Source organism: Choloepus didactylus, chromosome 2 (assembly GCF_015220235.1).
Source record: "Choloepus didactylus isolate mChoDid1 chromosome 2, mChoDid1.pri, whole genome shotgun sequence".
NCBI classification, from domain to species: Eukaryota; Metazoa; Chordata; class Mammalia; order Pilosa; family Megalonychidae; genus Choloepus; species Choloepus didactylus.
Window position 1 is genome coordinate 192093838 of NC_051308.1, and position 17924 is coordinate 192111761.

The 17924-nt window shown below is 52.1% G+C and overlaps 1 protein-coding gene and 1 long non-coding RNA gene across 10 annotated transcripts in view; one reads left to right on the plus strand and one right to left on the minus strand.

Moving 5' to 3' along the window:
• Positions 1-17924, minus strand: part of BSND (barttin CLCNK type accessory subunit beta) — a 29169-nt gene that overhangs the window by 8598 nt on the left and 2647 nt on the right. For 3 of the 8 annotated variants that reach the window (XM_037827125.1, XM_037827122.1, XM_037827123.1), the window contains exons 2-3: positions 15305-15352; positions 15006-15138 (exon numbers count right to left, since the gene is read on the minus strand). In XM_037827125.1, coding sequence (XP_037683053.1) covers positions 15006-15074 — 69 coding nt within the window. In that variant the 5' untranslated portion in view covers positions 15075-15138; positions 15305-15352. Of the gene's footprint in view, positions 1-1705; positions 5005-9161; positions 9546-15005; positions 15353-17924 lie in introns of those variants that run through there. The other 5 variants (XM_037827120.1, XM_037827119.1, XM_037827126.1 and 2 more) reach the window with 4 other exon arrangements.
• LOC119527270 lies at positions 514-16173 on the plus strand. Of its 2 annotated transcripts, none has more exons than XR_005215361.1 (5): positions 514-534; positions 1266-1389; positions 2834-2962; positions 10059-10434; positions 14882-16173. It is a non-coding gene; the product is annotated as an uncharacterized LOC119527270 (long non-coding RNA). The 2 variants fall into 2 exon arrangements; XR_005215360.1 differs by having other exon boundaries at positions 10059-10384.

Consider the following 17924-nt stretch of genomic DNA (forward strand, 5'->3'; position numbering starts at 1 on the left):
GGGTTGGAATCTGGGCTGGTCGGACACGAAAATGTGTGCCGTTTCCCCCACGCAGGCCACCTCCACTGCACACGAGCACGATCTATCAACAGTTACTCATTAATGCCCGCTCTCTCCCTGCTCTTTCTCTCCCTCACACCCCTTTCCCCATGGCTACTCCCGTGACTCTGCCCACCTCCCCAAAGCCAGCTCTGGTGAAGGAGGAGCGGGCAAGAAGGACCCTCTCCTCCACGCTCCACCTGTCCCTTGCCATGCCCCGGGGTCCAGCCTTCCCATGGGAGGAGCTGATGAGCCCCAGGACCTGGGGTGCGAGACCCAGGACCTCTTCTCCCTGTGACCTCTGCACAGTGCATTGCACGGACAGAGGAGAGTTGACTGTAAACTGCTCAGCAAATGACCACAAACCAGCCCAGACCGCCCCAGCTCCAAAAGTGCTGACAGCCCTGGGCTGGCCCATGGAGGGGCAGGGAGGGCGGGACTAGCCTGGGTCCCCTGGAGCCTCCTTCCTCCTCTGAGCACAACCACCGAGTGGAGGTGAGGAGAGGGCTGTGGGTGGTGGGGGCGGCCCAGGGCCTGGAGCCCTAGATGTCAGGACCAGCGGAGTCCTTAGAGCACCCTCATTCCCCCCCTCCCCCACTTCCCAACTCCCGCACTGAACTGAAGCCCTGGGAGGGAAGGGGCTTAACCAAAATCTCCTAGGCAGTTCAGTTAGAGGCAGAGCCCAAGCTAGAATCCATGTCTACCTGTGACCTTGGAAAAGTCACTCAACCTCTCTGAGCATTGGCTCCTCATCTACCTCAGGACTTATATTTCTTGACATGCCCATTCCACTGGGCTTTTGGGAGGATTGATAACAGAAACAGTGACAGCCCTTTACCTACATACCACACTTAACAGTTTACATAATCCTACATCCCATCTCTTCTCTGATCTTCATAATAACCCTGTGAGCTGGGAGAAATAGCAGCTTGGGGCCTGTTTTGCAGATGAAAAAACTGAGGCTCAGAAAGACAAAGGTCACACAGAGAGTTTGCAACAGAGCTAGAACTAAAACCCAGGACTCCCAAACCCGTGCTCATTCTCTCACTAACCATTCATAAGGCTAGGAACTTGTAACCTAGGAAAGATAAGGGCACTGTGCGCTCACATGCCGTGAGTGAGATGTGACCCACCCCAGGACCCTCAGCAGCTCTGGTACACACAGTCCTGCCAAGGTGGAGGGTCTTGCTTGAAGCCGCAGGGATCTGAACTCCAATCCCACCTAGGAGCTGTGGGACTTCACCTCTCTGAGTCTCCTGCTGCTCGACTGCAAAACGGAGTTCCAGAAGGCACCGAGAAGCTCTGTATAAGGACACAATTCCACCACCAATGCAGGAGTGCCTGGCAATGGTGAGTACTCCTGAATTTTTGTTTCAAGCACATAAATCATGTGCTGTGTTTCACTGTGTCTCCCCAAGGTGCCTAGTTCAGGGTTCCAGAGCGAGGGAGCTTCTGATCAGCCCTTAAGATAAAGTAATGGGTGGAAGGATAGATGGAAGGATGGATGGATGGATGGATGGATGGATGGATGCTCAGAAAAACAAAGGAGGGAATCAGAATGTCCCTGCGATAAAAAGATGAACTAAAGAATGGGGGTTCAATGCATAGAATAGAGGCACAGTCATCTGGCCCCCTGGCCATGCCCGCCCCCCCCACCATCACCTACCTTGGGGTAGCACTGGCACATGCTCCAGATGGTGCCCCCAATCACCATGACGGCGCCCATGGCGTAGAAGGTGCCGTAGACCTGGGGCCGGTCATGGCTCATGAGGAACGTGCCAAGGGCCAGCAGGAAGAGCCCCAGCACGATGAAGCCGATGCGGAAGGTCTTCTCCTCAGCCATGGCGGTGGCCTGGCCCAGTCCCCACGTGCGCACCCCTCGCAAGGAGGTGCCAACAACCAACCTAAACACACACGCTCACACAGGGAGGGATGGAGTGCGGGATCACTGCAAATTGAGGCTTCAAGGTGAAGGGAGGGCAGGTCCCCTCGAGTCCAGCTCCAGTCCCCCGGCCCACTGTTCAACAAGGCTGGAGGCGGCACGCTCCAATGGACCCGTGTGCCCACCCACCCACCTTCACTCCTTGCCCGCTCACCTTCCCTCTGGGCCTGGTTGGGAGTGTGTGTGCGTATGTGTGTGTGTGTGTGTGTGAGAGAGAGAGAGAGAGAGAGAATCTGAGGGAGGGAGGGTGCAGGGAAGGGTGAATGGGAGGGGACCGGGGCTGGGCTCCAAGCCGAGACTTTGACATCACCTCATTACCTAGTGTGGGACTGAGCTGGGTAGACCTTCCAGTCAAGGGAAGCTAGGTACAACTCTGCAGCCAAAAGATGTTAGCATGCCACTGGAGGATTCCAGGATCCCATAGGCTGGCAGTCTACAATTCTGAAGAATTCTAGACTCTTTGAGGTCATGTTTCCATCTAGGGTTCAGGAATAACTCATATCTATCAGATGATTACCTCATGCATGGCGCTGTTCTAAACGTGTTACAGGTATTAGTTCATTTAAAGCAAACCCCTTGAGATAGATACAACTACCTCCTCTTTACAGACAAAGACACAGACATGTAACTTACTCAAGGTCACACAGCTAGTAAAACATCAAAACTGGGATTCGAACCCAGATCATCTGGCCCCAGAGGCCATCCACCTGGCCACTGCACCACCACCTAACAGTAACATGAGGGTTAAAAGTGCGGCTCTGGCAGCAGACTGCCCATGTTTGGTCCTGGCTCCTCCACCAAGGTCTTTATTAAATTACCTCCCTGTGTTTGGTTCCCTCCTCTGTGAAAAAGGGATAATAACAGCACCTCCCAGGACTGCAGCTGCCCCCAAGCCTGACCTCCCTGGGTTCCTCTGTCCCCTTCTCACCCTGCATTCCTTCAAGACCTGCTAGCAATGAGCTGTCCCGTGGAAAGGCTCTGGTGAGTTAATGCTCCCGCATGGTGTGAATGACTGTCCTCCTAACCTAATCCTAAGAATGGCGTTAATGGTGGAATTTAAGTCCTGGGGAGAAGGTTATGGGAAAAATCAGATTCCCTTACAGGATTACAGGAAAATAATGACCATCAGTACATAGGCTTGTAGTTCTTACAGGGCTAAATTGCTGTGAAGGGTAAGGCTGTCATCTGGCTTCCTGACTATTCCTGACTATTGCTAGGTTTGGAGACTTTCCTGTTTGTTGTCGCCTCCTTTTCCCCCAGCACTCGTTGCTAACACGCTTGGGCTCACACCATACCCTCTGCCTGGTATTCCTTCCTGCAGACACTTTTTCCAGCAGTGGTTTCTCCTTCATTCACCAACCCTCAGATCTGTCAGGGCTGCACTTAGTTTGCAGAGGAGGTCCCATGTAACATTGTTCAGGAGACCTTCACAGTAAAAGGCAGCTGTGGGGACAGAGCAGGGCTGAGAGTTACCGGGAGCCATGTCCTAGTGGCTAGGGTGAACTTAGGCAGGTGGCTCCTTCTGGGCCTGAGTTTCATCACATATGGAATTAGGCCACCTCCCAGGTATTGAAGAGAGAAGTAACATAAATGGAGGAGAAGGTGCTTTATAATTTGTGAGTAGCAACAGGACAGGATCTTCTCAACAGCCGCTCCTATCATAAAAGCTCAGGGAAAGGGAAGCGTCAAGTCCGGGGTCACAGAGCTGGTCCCCTCCCAGTAAAAGAGACCGAGGCCGGAAGCGTCGTGGCCTCCCCACGGGGCGAGCAGGGGAGACTCCCGGGCGGGGGGCGCGAATGGAGCTGCGCCGGCGGGTCCAGCCCGGGGCCTCTCGCGCCCCCTGGCGGCCTTCGCCACCCCCTCCGCAAGGCGCTCTCTCACCCTCCATGTCTCGCCTTCGTCCCGCAGCCCAGAAACGAGCGCGAAGGGGGTGTCCATCCCCATTTCACAGTCGAGGAAACTGAGACGCGGAAGGGCCAGGAACTGGCCACGGGTTCCCCAGGCTGAATCGGCTGCTGAGCCGATCTGGTCCTTGGCCCTTCGGGAGAGGCCTCCCGGTGACCGTCCACTCAACTCCTCCCACTTTTTCTTTTCCCCCTACGACCCAGTTTCCTTTGCTCCTTTTCTTCCTGAGTTGTTTCTTCTCTTTAAAAAGGGAGTGACAACCAGTAAAATTGAAAAAGAGGCCCTATCTAAGTCCTTTCGCAGAAGCGTGGTGAGGATTAACTGGGAAAATGAGCGTCCTGCGCATTGGGAGCGCTGGCTTGTCGGTGGCTCCCGCCCCGCACCCCTCCGCGACCCGTCGCTTCTTCCCGGGCGGAGAGGGGGTGGGAGAGGCAGCGAGGCCGAGGCGTGTGTCTTCTTCCGGCAGGGGGCGGGCTAACTTTTTTTTTTTTTTCCAACCCCTTTCCTGTCTGAAGGAATTTAGGATCTTCCCGGAGGACCCGTCCTCAGCAAATCCTCCGGGGCAGGCAGGGGAAGCTGACACCCATTTAACCGAGGCAGAAACTCGGACCCACGGAGGCAAGATGAACGACCAGGTCGCAGCACCTGTAAATAGCAGAGCCAGGATTCCAACCAGGTCCCGTCAGTCACTCATGAGCTATGTCGTGAGGCACTCTGCTAACTAGTGGGACTTCGGAGAGTGATGACACTCGGTTAACCCTCCTGAGGAACGCCAGGGTAAACGCTCTGAGGTCTGGTGTGTGCATAAGGCAGAGAGAGGGATAGGCCGGGGATTAGACACAGTGATGTGACAGATTCACAGAAGGGATCCATGAAAAGGGAGCTGAAGCTCCCCCGACAGCTGGGAAAGGGACCAGCATGTACAAAGGGGCAGAGGCAAGAAATCACTGCACACGGCCGGAGAGAACACTCTAAATGCCAGGCACTACTTACTCCTCCCCCTTCCTCCCCAGACCTGCTCCTTCCATGTCAACACCATCCTGCCAGTTAGTTATCCAGGCCACCCACTGGGATATCTGACTGCCATCCTCACCTCCTCTCTCACACCCACACCCTGTGGGATCCACCTCCAAGATATAAGAATCCAATCACCTCTCCCCCTGCCCCCACTGGTGCTCACCACCCTGGTCCAAGCCCCCATCATCTCTCTCCCCCCTAACTGGTCTCTCTGCTTTCATCCTTGTCCCCTGCAGTCTATTCCCAATCCAAATGCCAAGTCAGATCATGTCACATCTCTGCTCAGACCCTGGAATGGTTCCCTGTCTTATCAAAGTAAAAGCCAAAGGCCTTAAAATGGCCTTCAAGGCCCTAGATGATTTGCCCATGCCCCTTTCCCATTACCCCTCTGAGCTCATTTTCTCACCACGCTCCCACTCCTCACTGCACTGTGACCACCTGGCTCCTTGCTGTTTTTGAAATACACAGGCACCCCAGGGCCTTTGCACATGCCATCCCTTCTGCATGGAATGCTCTTCTTCTATCTGCCAGGCTTCCTCCCTTACCTCCTTCAAGCCCAAATGTTGCTTTTTCAGTGAGGCCTTCCTCATTGCGCTATCTGAAATTGCAGAACCCTCTCTCCCATGCATTCCCTGTCCTCCTTTCCTGCTTTGTTGTTCTCCATAGTACTCCTCACCATCAGCATACTATATACATTATTTATTTCTCTTGTCTCTTGTCTGTCTCCCCCAACTTGAACTCAAGCCTCCACAGGGTGGGGATTTGTCTTGTTCACTGGTGTATCCCCAGGGCCCAGGCCAGGATAGGTCAATACTGTGAATGAAGGGATGGAGTGTAAGTACAGAGAAGAGTGAGGCCAGAGGGCAAAGCAAGGCAGGAAATCAAATAGGGTCATGCTAAGGTATCTGACATTTTTCAGAGGGCAGCAGGAGCCCGGAAGAAGGTATACAGGGTGGGTAACACATATTGGATTTTAATTTTCGATCTCCTGGTTCTGAGATCTGATTAGAGGAAGCAAGAGGATACTGGGAGTGAGGGGCAGTTGCCAAGATTTAGCAGAAACAAAGAAAAAGATTAAAGCTGAAAGCAAGCAGCAATTTTTTGGAGTGATTAGTTGCTGGGGGCGTAGCAGGGGAGATTTCTGACTGGGATGCATTGATCTGAGGTGTGACGGCCCCTGGAGAGTCTCAGGGAGTGGGGTCACCAGCCTTAGAGAGAGGGTACCAGAAGCCTGGGAGGGGCCCAAGGAAAGCCTGGGGAGAGGTCTGAGCTCTGAGGATCTGGGTAAGTGAAGAAAATAGACAGTCGGGCCCAGGGGGAATGAGACGAAGAAGCAAACCAGTGCTACCGAGGACTGCCAAAGGCATGGGGTTCTCCAAAAGGGGCAGCGATGCCTGGGTCAGTAACGCCTGGGTCAGACTAGCTCTGTGGCTCTGACGCTGCCTCCAGGCACTGGTGACCTTGAGCAAGTCCCTCCCCCTCCCCTGCCTCTGTTTCCTCTCTGGAAAATGAAGGCACCAGGCAGGTAGTTTCTAAGTGCTTTTGGTTAGGGACCCAGATGAGTCAATGCAGAAAGAAAAGCAGAAAAGTTCTTTCCATCTTTCAGCAACACCCCACCCCCACCCCCACCCCCTTCCAGGGCCTTCCAGCTCCAGCCCAGTGAAAGTGTCACCTCCTGGTCACACCTGCAACTCATTAACCCACCTGCCCCAGGGAAGGAAATTCCTCACTTTGCTGGCAGGTGGGGAGGCAGGTCGGGCCTGGGACACCATTAACCCTTTAGGAATGTGCAGAGGGTCTGAAAAACTCCTTCCCCACCAAACAGATGGGAATGGAAGGGGGAGAGTAAGGTGGTGGGACAGATGCCCAAGGTCACACAGCAAGGTCAAGGCAGAGGCAGGATAGGAACCTACATCTCCTGGCTCCTAGATTACCCTCAGGCAATACTGGGAAGGGTGAGGCATTGACAGGAGCGAAGGAAAAGAAGGGAGGGAGGCATATGAGGGGGCTCTGGGATTTGAGGTTGGGGAGAGAGAGGGTCACGGGAGATACACAAGGTCTAGCTTGAGTTCCTGAGCAGATGCTGGCATCATTTACTGAGAGTCCAATAATGATAATAATAGCTGACATTTATCGATTCATTTATTCAGTCAACAAATAATCTCTGAGCCTCTTTTACATGCCAGACACTATTTCTAAGCTTGAGGGATACAACCTTGGAGAAAAAGAAAAATCTCTGCCCTAGGAGAGCTCACATTCTGGTGGGAAGAAACATAGAATAAGCAAAACAAAACAAAAACATAAAAAGCTCCAATAATAACATGTTAAGTGGTGGTAAGCGTTGAGAAAAAAAAGCAGGAAGGAGGCTGGGGAGTGCAGGGGGCTGGGTGGGATTCAGTTGTAAATAGGGTGGACAAGGAAGGCCTTAGGAAGAGGATGACACCTTGTGCAAAGAGGTGAGGGGGGTGGAGAGAGAACCCCGAGGAAGGGCTTCCATAGAGAGGACCCACTAGTACCAAGACCCCAGGGTTGTCTAGAGCAGAGAACAAGGACACAAGAGAGGCGGCCCCTGCGGTGAGCCAGGCCAGAGGCGGTGGGGCTCGGACTAGGATTACAAGAGGTAGGAGGACTCTGAATGTATTTGGAAGGAAGAGCTTATTGGATATGGGTGCGAGAGAAGTAGAGAAGTCTTTGATTTTTTTGCCCTGAGCCACTGGAAGGATAGAGTCGCTATTAACTGAGACGTTTGGTTTTGGAGGAGTCAACTTGAAGATGCTTGCTAAGCATGCAAGTAGAATTGTCAGGTACAGAGCTGCACAGAGAATCTGGTGTCCAGGGGAGGTGACATTCTTGGGTCAGACCCTGCGTCACCTCCTTTAACCTCTCAACAACCCTCAAGATAGGTATCATTTTACAGATGAGCAAACAGTCTAAGAGAATTTAAGTAGGTTGCCAAAAGCCACACAATAAACCATGGAATCAGGACAGGAACCAGCTCCGCTCCCAAATCCTCTTAGTCCCCCTCCATCCAGCCACGCTGTGGCCCTCTGGTGGCTTTTTGCAACTAGGAGGTGCTGTTCTGGATCCCGTTCTCCCAACCTCCTTCCGGTCTTTCCTGTCCACTCCACCAGTTCGCAGACATCTCATTTGCTCGTTGCCTTGGCCACCCTCAGTCACTCTTGTCTCCAAGATCATGACCTGAAGAGTCCACCACCTAACAAGCCCCGCACAGTGACAGCCCAGCCAGGCCTGAAGGAAAACCCTGGCTCTGCCTTTAATCTGTGTGTGACTTCACCTCTCTGAGGCTTGGTTTTCTCACCTGTTACCTGGAACCCACCACCTGTAGCAGAGCTGCTTTGAGGATGAGACAATGGCAAAGGACCCGGGGCCCCACACTCAGCAGGCCCCTGGGAAATGAGGCGCTTTTCCACCTGACAGAGCCACTGGGCAGAACTGGCTTTGAATCCCTGCTTGCTGTGTGGTCTTAAGTTATTTAAACTCCCTGAGCTGGTTTTTCCCATCTGTGAAATGGGGTGGGGTAGAGAAGTAGCAACGAAGAATGTGGCTGGACAGAAAACAGACTTTTCTGCCACATCTGGAAAGTAATGGGAGGTAGTGAGCTCCCTGTTACAGGAGGTATGGGAGCAGAGGCCAAATGTGCACTTGGTGGAAGGGGTGTTACCTCTACTAATAAAACCTGACAATCACTGCATATTTAATAAGCACCCAGAACTGAACTAAGAGTTCTGCATTTATTATCTGACACATTAGTACTGAGCCTGCAGAGTAAGGACTCATTTAATCCTCACAACAGCTCTCTGAGGTAGAGGCTGGTGCTGCTGTAATTCCCAATTCCCATTTTACAGATGAGGAAACTGAGGCAGAGAAGGGTAAAATCATTTCTCCAAGGTCACTAAGCTAGTATGGGGTGGAGCCCATGCTCAGGTGCTCTAAATTCTGAGACCATGTTCTTTTGGTTATAAACTCAGGATGTGACCTTGGGCTAGTCAGGCCTCCATCTCCAGGCCTCAGAGCCTCCCAGCTGACAGCACTCATTGCCAACCAGGAGTGTGCCATCCTAGATGTCCCAGTCCCGTCGAGGCCCTGATGACTGCAGATCCACCACATCGTGTCGAGTAGAGCAACCACCCAGCCAAGCCAGGCAACCCGAGGAAGCACAAGAGAGAATGAAATGGGGGTTATTTTAAACCACCAAGTTCTGGAGTTTGTTACACAGCAATAGACAAGTAAAACAGCATTCAGCAGCAAACATTTATTGAGTGCCTACTGCATGCCAGGCACCGTACTAGACACTGGAAGAGGCTCCTGCATTTCTGTGCTCTGGTTCAGGGCCTGCCAGGAGCCTTTAACTTCCTCCCCCTGCATCTGAACAACCAGTCCTGGAAGGGAGGATGCAGTCCCAGGGGTCATCTCTCCAGATATGACATCATGAGCAAGGATGATGCTCTCGTAGCTGGGTGGAGGCAAGGGGGGCTGGGCCCCAAGCAGGGCCTCCCCTGAGGCACCACACTTCAGGTTTTCCTCCACAGGGTATGGAGGTGGTGTCAGGGCCCCCTCGGTCATAGTCAGTGGGTTGCACACAGCCTCCTCATAAGTGGGGACAGCAGCCATCTTTGGGGTCCTACAGGAACAAGAGGCTGTTAGCAGAGGGGCTAAGGGAAAACCCTACTGTGTGCCAAGGAGAGTGGGGAAGGCTTCATGCCCTATCCAAACCCTTTGTGGGTTCCCCAGTGCCCTGTATACATGGTTGAAGGTTGGCATGAACCAACCCCTGCCATCCTCCCTGCACCTGGGAGTTAGTCCCCATACTTGCCCACCACACCTTCTCTGCCTCATTGGTTCTCTGCAGAGCAAGACCTTTCCACTCCCTGGTCAATCTCCACTTGTCCTTAAGGCTCCTCTGGGAAATTTTCCTGACCTGTCTGTCCTACTCCCAGAAGAGCTCCCACTCCCTGCTCTGGTCTCCACAGTGCTCTTCTCTGTCACCATACTGACCCCACCTGGTTGTCCCCTAGGGTAGGAAACAGCTCAGAGTATTCAGGGCTGAGGGCAGCTGTTCAGGGATGTTTGTTGAAAGACTGAGTGATAGTCCATGAACAGAAATGCTCCCAGCTTATTGTAATATCCCTTACAGGTCCCAGAGTTGTGGATACGCAGAGCAGGATGGGAGGCCTCCTGTTCTCCTGCCCATCTGGATGCTTGAAGCCCTGGTGTGGGAAGTCTGCCAAGTGATACCTCTGCTTACATACCTCCAGGGAAGGCAAGCTCACTACCTCCTAAGTCAGTCACTGTCTCTGGACAGCTTGGAGTCCCTGTGATTCCCCACAACTGGACCACCATGTGGAGACTTGAGGCAGAGCCCACGTCCTTCTGAGGCTCCTCTGGCCAGGCTCTGCAGGCCAGATTCCAAGAACAGGTCACCAGGTCCCAGCCACAGCCTTCAGCCCTCTCAGGGCCCTGGTGGGTCACCAGGGGGAGTCAGAGCCCCTTCCCCTCCTGGGACCCTGTGGGTGAGTGTGACTGATTCTAGGTCTGGAATGCTACTGCATTGGGTGATGCTGTGTGAGGGGTGGTATTGCCAAGTGGGAAGTGATATGATGGAGTAGTGGGGTGGGGGCCGACTAAGTGGTCTTGAGTGTCCCTTCCCACACCAGGTTGCTCAAGGACTGGTTATGAGCTGGTCCAAGTCCCAGCTCTGCCACATGCTTGGTGGGCAATCGTGGGTCAGTAACTCCATTAATCTAGGCCTCAGCTTCCCCATCTGTAAAACGGGGACAATAATGGCCTGTCTGAAGAGTAAATGATATAATCCAGGCAGGCATTTAGCACATGCTCCCTAACTGGGAGCCATTAATGAAACATCAAGGGTCTCCATGTGGAAGGAGCACAGAGAGAACAAAGTTTATCAAAGGTTTCCTGCATAGCAGGCCCTGCACACATTAAGGACTGGCTGTTTATCCTCATGACAGCCCTGCAAGGAGGAGCTCTTAGCCTCACTTTCCAGACAAGGAGCAGAGGTTAAGTCCCTTGCCCAAGGTCACCAGTCTGGAGCTGGCGGGGGAAGTGACTCAATCAAACCAAGCAGTCCTGCTTGTCTAGGATGGGGTGGGGGAACAATGGCAGGAAACTGGCCCCAAAGAGTGAAGAGGCCTCAAGTAAGTGGCAGGGGAGAGGCCACAGATGGGAGTTAGCTACTGGTGCTGATGGAGGGAGGCCATGCCGGGAACCTGCTGCTGCCCCCTCGTGTGAACACCCACTGCCCCCTGGGGCCTTGGCCCCTCTCTGGGCCATGTGCCTTGTCGGCCAAAGTCCACCATGGCCCTCAGAGGGGAGGCAGGATGGCTGCTCCCAGCCACAGACCAGAGTCACAGAGAAGGCCAGTGGGGATCCTGGATTCTACCCTAGCCTGGGTGTTAGTATGAGGCATGGTGCCAGCCAGGAGCCAAGTCTGGGGTTCCCCATCCAGTGCTCTTGTGAAGTTCTCACAGAACCCCCTTCTCTGGAAGACAGCTCAGGAACCCCACAGCTGAAACCCCAATAAAGGGCCTCACCCTCCTCAGAGCTCCCAGCACCCTTTGCAGGGGAGTGCGGGGCAGAGAATATTGCTCCAGGGAGGCAGACAAGCTGGGTTCTATTGCTGTGTGACCTGGATTGTGTTCACTCCCTCTCTGAGCCTCTTTCTCCTCATCTGTAACCTGGGGAGAGTAATTCCTATTTCACAGATTCAGCAGAGAGTAAAAATGAAAAGGCTTTGAAAACACTCAGAAAATGTGGGTAATGAGGTTTACAGAGCCCCACTTCTCCCACCCTGCTCAGCCCCCCAGCCATGCTGCTGCCCCTCCCTAGCTGCTCTGAGCCCAGGAGACAGGGGGTAGGTTTAGGCCATGCCTGGGGCCACCCCAGCAGGCGATAGCTGGCAGGGCAGGGCATAGGTGCCAAGTGAGGTCAGCCCACAGCAGGAAGTTTGCTCAGAGGGCAGACATGGAGCAGCCCTCTAGCCATCTGCTGCCACCCTAGAGGCCCGCCGGGCCCACCCAGCCCCAGTGTCCACCCAAGGTCATGACCCAGATTGCCAGGAATTCAGGGCCCTTTGCAGGGCAGTCACATGGCATGCTTCTAGGGGTGCTGTCTATGGTGCAGTTGTGTGCAGGGCAGTCCTGCCCCCATGGTCTCCAGGCAAAGGGATTCCCCCAAAGCCAGAAGATCACCCCATTCTCTGGAGCCCAGTGGGTGTGGGAGACCAGAGCTGGCACCAACTCCATGACCCTTCAGCCACATCACACAAAGCAGGAGAAAGGGAAAGGCGCAAGGAGTGGAATACTATTTGCCTAACACTTAAGCTCTCTAATCTTATTTCATACACATGAGCACTCTGAGTGGTACCTGTAATTTACAGATGAGGAGAGGCCATGTGTCAACCAAATGGCAAAGCTCCAGCCCTGCCTACTCATAAAGGCAAGCCAATTCCACCTAGCATGCCTCCCTGCGAGCCACCTAATCTCTGCAGACCTCACTTTTCTCATCTGTAAAATGGGTCTAATCCTTACATTTACCCCCTAGACAGCTGAGGCTCAAATCAGTGAGTGGGCATAAGAGGGCACTGTATGTGAAAGTCACAGTAATAGCAGCGATGGCTAATGTGTGCACAAGCTCTACAGTGTGTACAACTCCCCAATCCCATCTAGTCCTAATAGGCCAGGTTGTGCCACCCCCAGCTGACAGATGAATCAGACCCAACAAGCCCTAGAAATGTGCTCAAGGTCACACAATTATAAAAGAGCAGAGAGTGAAACCCTCTGAATCACCCTCTGAATCGATCCAAGTGTTTTTTTGCTGTACTCACAGAGGGTGGGGCTCCATGAGGCCTCATGTGCAAGTTTAGGGGGCTACGTTTATTATGTGAGCCCCCTGAGGGCAGGGATTTGTCTTTGTCTACTGCTGCAATGTCAGTACTTTGAAGAGCACACAGTAGGTGCTTAGTAAATATTGTTTAAATGCATGAAGGAATGAATAGATGAATAAATGGAGAAATTGAGGCCTCGCTGCCCAAGCCATCAGCCTCAGAGCCTTGGTCTCTGATCAGAATTTACTCACAGCCAGGCACCCCCAGAGATAAGGTGCCTGGGGCCAGGAAAAGTGGGGCAGCCTCCCCATGGGGGCCAGATGTGATGCTGAGCTGGGCAAGCAAGGAGCTATGCTGGATTAGGTAAAGAAGCCTCCCCAGCTCCCAGTCACCCCACTCTCCACATCTGAGATGGGTCCCAGAGTGTGATGGCCTCCTGCGTAGCTTCCTCCTCGGCCCGACTGGGAATGAAGGCCAGTGGCCCTGCCCAACACACACGGCTGCAGCCCGGACTCTGTTGGATCAACATGGTTGTGTGTACAGACAACACCTATCCAACTCCCTGCTCCCGAAACCCATGCCAGGCTGGGCAGGGAGGAACGGGCTCTGGCCCAGAGCATCCCCAGGCCTGGCCTGGTTCCAACCAATCACCAACTCACCGTGTGACCACATAGGCCACTTGTCTCCCAAAGCCCCAGATTCTCATCTGAGAAGTGAAGGATTTGGCTGAATAGTCCCCAAGACTCTGCCCTTCACTCTCAAATCAATTCAAACCAAGTGTGACAGTTGGACTAAGTGGCCTCTGTTGAAAACTAAATAGTCACTGACCTCAAGGAGTCACGGGCCAGTAGCAGGAATAATCTGTTCCATTCTTTAACTCAGCATGCATTTTCCCATCTAACAAAGAGCAGAAGGGTATCTGGGTCCTAGGCCAGCTCAGGAAGCCTGGTTTAACCCCTAATCTACCTGAATATAGCAAATATAGCACTTACAGAGTAGTGTGGGAGAAACACAAGCTTTGCAGCCTGCCAGCTCTGCCACTTTCTAACTGTGCAAGCCTCACATTCCTCTCCAATAAATGGCACTGGTAATTCTTACTGTGTAGGCCATACTTGTTGTACACAGGCCCCTGCAGGGTAGGCAAACTCAATGTTTAGATGAATGAAGTACCTAGAAAGTGCATGCATAATGCATGCATTCTCAACAGGGCAAAAACTGGTTCTTGGGGAGGTCCTACTTTTTTTATGTGTAAAGCACAGATATATAAACAGAACACAGAGAGATATAGAGCATATCTGTGGTATTAAAATTTCATGGAGACAAGAAAAAAAACAGGCTCCTTATAGAGGCAACCATGAAAAAATGGTTGAGAAACACCATCTTAAAGATTCTGTCCCTCTCTTCCCGACCCCAGGGCCTTTGTACATGCTCTCCTCCTACTACCTAAAACACCTCTCCTTGTCTGCTTGAGGAAAAGTTGACACTTACTGTGCACCTACTGCATGCCAGGCACTGGGCTAAGCACCACATAAGCATCATCTCATTTAGTTCTCCCAAATGTCTGCTGTGGTAGGACATAGTTGGGAGTCCAGACTCTGGGGCCAGGTGCAAACTGGGTGTCCTTGGGCAAGTACTCTTGTTGTAAATGGAGCTAATAACAAAACAGTATCTACTTCATAGGGCTTTTGAAAGGATTAAGTGAGTTACTATAGAAACCACTTAGAGCAATGCCTGACACATGGTAAGTACTATACAAGTGTTTATTATTATTGTTGTTGTTATTATTTAGGTTTTATTTCAGACAAGAAAGCTAAGGCTTAGCGGGGTTGTATAACTTACTTAAAGTCCCACAGTAAGTTAGTGATAGAACCAGGAGAGTTTCCTGGTGGATCTGACTTCTGCACCTGGGCTTAACCCCTAGGCTATTCTGATCCATACCATTCTGAGCTGAGCTGCCACCTCCTCCAGGAAGCCTTCCCAGATTTCTCTGTGTGTCCACAGGACCATGATAACTTCTCTCTCTCAGCTCTAACTACTCTGGTTTGTCATTGTCTGCCTCTGTCATGGGCTTTGAACTCCTCTAGGACTGTGCTAATCAGTCTCCATGTCTGCAGGGCACAAAGCAAGTCCTGGTCCAGAGGAAGAACCCCAGGAGAGTTTGCTGAGCAAGTGACTGATTGTGTGACCAGGTCCCCACCTGCAGTCTCCGCCTGCCACTCCCCACCCTGCCCCACTGACCTGTGCTTCTCCTCCAAGGGCTCCACAGTGAGATAGTGCAGGTCTCTGGAGAGGTGGTATGGGTCCCATCGGGGCTGCCCCTGGGTTCTGGCCTTGATGGACCACAGCAGGCCAAAGAGCAGCAGCAGGCCGCCTGCACCGCAGAAGAAGAAGCTGATCATCCTGAGCAGGGCACTGGGGACCTCAGATGTGGGGTGCCCAGTGGGCGGGGCTGGTTGGCCAGGGTGGGCACCCATATCCGCTTCACTCCACCAAGTGAAACAAAGCATCCCAGCCACCAGAACCACAGTGCCACTGACCGTCATACAATAGCGGAGGGTGGAGGCCACATGGCTCCTGTCCCATGTCTGGACAAGGAGAGGGAAAGAAAAGAAGACAAGGGCTGCATGAAATATCTGCTGGGTGCTGGAGACCTGAGTTTTAGTCTTCCTCTGCCTGAGGTTGCTGTGCAACCTTGGAAAGGTCACTTGACCCTCTGTGCCTCCGTTTCCTCATCCATAAAATGGACATGATCCCCCCAGCTTTGCATGGCTGCTTTGAAGGTCGCAAGTGATGTGTAGTGAGTTCCTAGTACCACTCCTGGAACTCAGCAGGCTCTGAATAAGTGTGGTTATGGTCACTTTAGTCCTCTCTTGAAGCCTCAAAGGCCTCACCTGTAAGACACCTCACTGCGTCTACCTCACGGGAAGCTGGGAAGGAGGAGAGTGAACCTTGTGGAATCCACCAGGCCTGCCAGGGTCGGGGCTTGCTGGTTACTCATCATTGCCTTATTTCACCCCGTCATGATCCCATCAGGTTGACACCATTATCTCCATTCGATGGATGAAGAAACCAAGACCCAGAGAGAGTAAATGAACCAGTGTAGAAGTGGGTATTGAAAAGCCTGAAGTGGAAATTCACAACATGGAGACAAAACTTTGTGCAAAAAGATGTTCATCGTGGCCTTATTTATAATGGTCATTGTGCCGGTTTGAATGTATTATGTCCCCCAAATGCCATTATCTTTGATGTAATCTTGTATGGACAGATGTTATCAGGGTTGCTTAGATTGTAATTCTTTGAGTGTTTCTTTGGAATGCACCCCACCCAGCTGTGGGTGAAGACTCTGATTGGATAATTTCCATGGAGGTGTTGCTCCACCCATCCAGGGTGGGTCTAAGTTGATCAGTGGAGCCATATAAATGAGCTGGCATAACAGAAGGAACTCAGTGCAGCTGTGAGGGACGTTTTGAAGAGGAGCAAGCTTGCTAGAGAGGAACGTCCTGGGAGAAAGCCATTTTGAAACCAGGACTTTGGACCAGACGCCAGCCACGTGCCTTCCCAGCTAACAGAGGTTTTCCGGACGCCATTGGCCATCCTCCAGTGAAGGTACCCGATTACTGATGTGTTACCTTGGACACTTTATGGCCTTAAGACTGTAACTGTGTAGCCAAATAAAACCCCTTTTTATAAAAGCCAATCCATCTCTGGTGTTTTGCATTCCGCAGCATTAGCAAACTAGAACAGTCATAATCTGGAAAGAGCCTGAAAGTCAATTAGAGGGCAATGGTGAGTGAACCATGGCATAACCTCTAGAAGGAATATTAATGACACCTTAAAAAAAGTCATGCTTACCCCTACTGTTTAACAACAGGGGGAAAATGCCTTTGCTATCTTATTTTTTCCCCCGTAATATTCCAAATTATGCATACAGTGCTATCTCAATTAGGTAAAGAAAAAAAAATGCACAGACCAAAAAACTGGAAAGAAACTTTTCAAAGAGTTTAATGCCTTGCCTCAGGTCACGCAGGGGCTAAAACCCGGATCCATGATGTCCCCAAAGCTAACCTTTCGGCCAGTGTACATGCTGTCCCCTCTGCCTGCTGACTTCCCACTGTCTCTCCTCAAGGCTCTGCTCAGCCCTCACCCAAGAAGCCTTCCCTAGTGACACTTTAAATGTCCAGTCCCTGGGCCTTCCTTGACCACAGCATGCACCTTGGGCTGTTTAACTTCTCCTTCGTTTGTCCCCCACACCAGACCCTGAGCTCCCTGGGTGCAGGATTCACATTAGTCCCGTTCACGCCTGCATCCCCCAGTGACTAGCATCTAGCAGCTGCTCAGTAGACATCCACTGAATAAATCCTCTTAACTGAGGCAAAAAAAAGCCTCCCCTGCAGCTGTGAAGAGCTAAGGGGTTGGGGGAGAAACACAGGATCCCAGCTGCTATAGCACAGGGCCATGGAGCAAAGTCCTGGCTTTGGTCCCCACTCTGCAGCTCACAGCTGTGTGTCCTTGGTAAGCTCCTTAACTGTTCTTGGCCTCAGTTTCCTGATCTACAAAAAGGACATGATAATGAACTCTCTCTAGCAGGCTGTTTGGAGGATTTACGGAGGCCCCATCTCCAATTCCAGAAGCTGAGCCAGTGCAACAAGGGGTTGGGGAGAGAGAGAGTTCAGTGATCAGAAACACCTTCCATAAGGGGGCTTGCCCAGCCCAGTGTGGCAGGTCTGATGATGATGATGATCTGCAGCACAGTCATTCAAAGGCCATTCCTAGGGAATGGAAGGGCATGCAAAAGTTTCAAGATACAGTAAGTAAAACCTCAGATTTCAAAAGGGCATGTTCCCAAATGTGTTTAAAATGGTGTATGTGTGAGAGAGAGAGAAACAGAGACAGAGACAGAGTCAGAGAGTTTATGTGTGTGTGTGTATAAGTATATGAAACAGGGGTGCTCTGGGAGTGGGCCCCAATATTTCTGAACCCCCAGGCAGCTGGAATCATGTAGAAAAATGCCTTTTGTAAATGACCTGCAGTGCCCTTCCTATGAGTCTGTCTTTGGGGCTAGCACCTCTTGTTCTAGCTCAAGGCTTTGCATGGGAGGAGATAAACCACCCAACTACCTCTATCCCCCAAGTCAGATACTTGGGAGACACTGTCAGA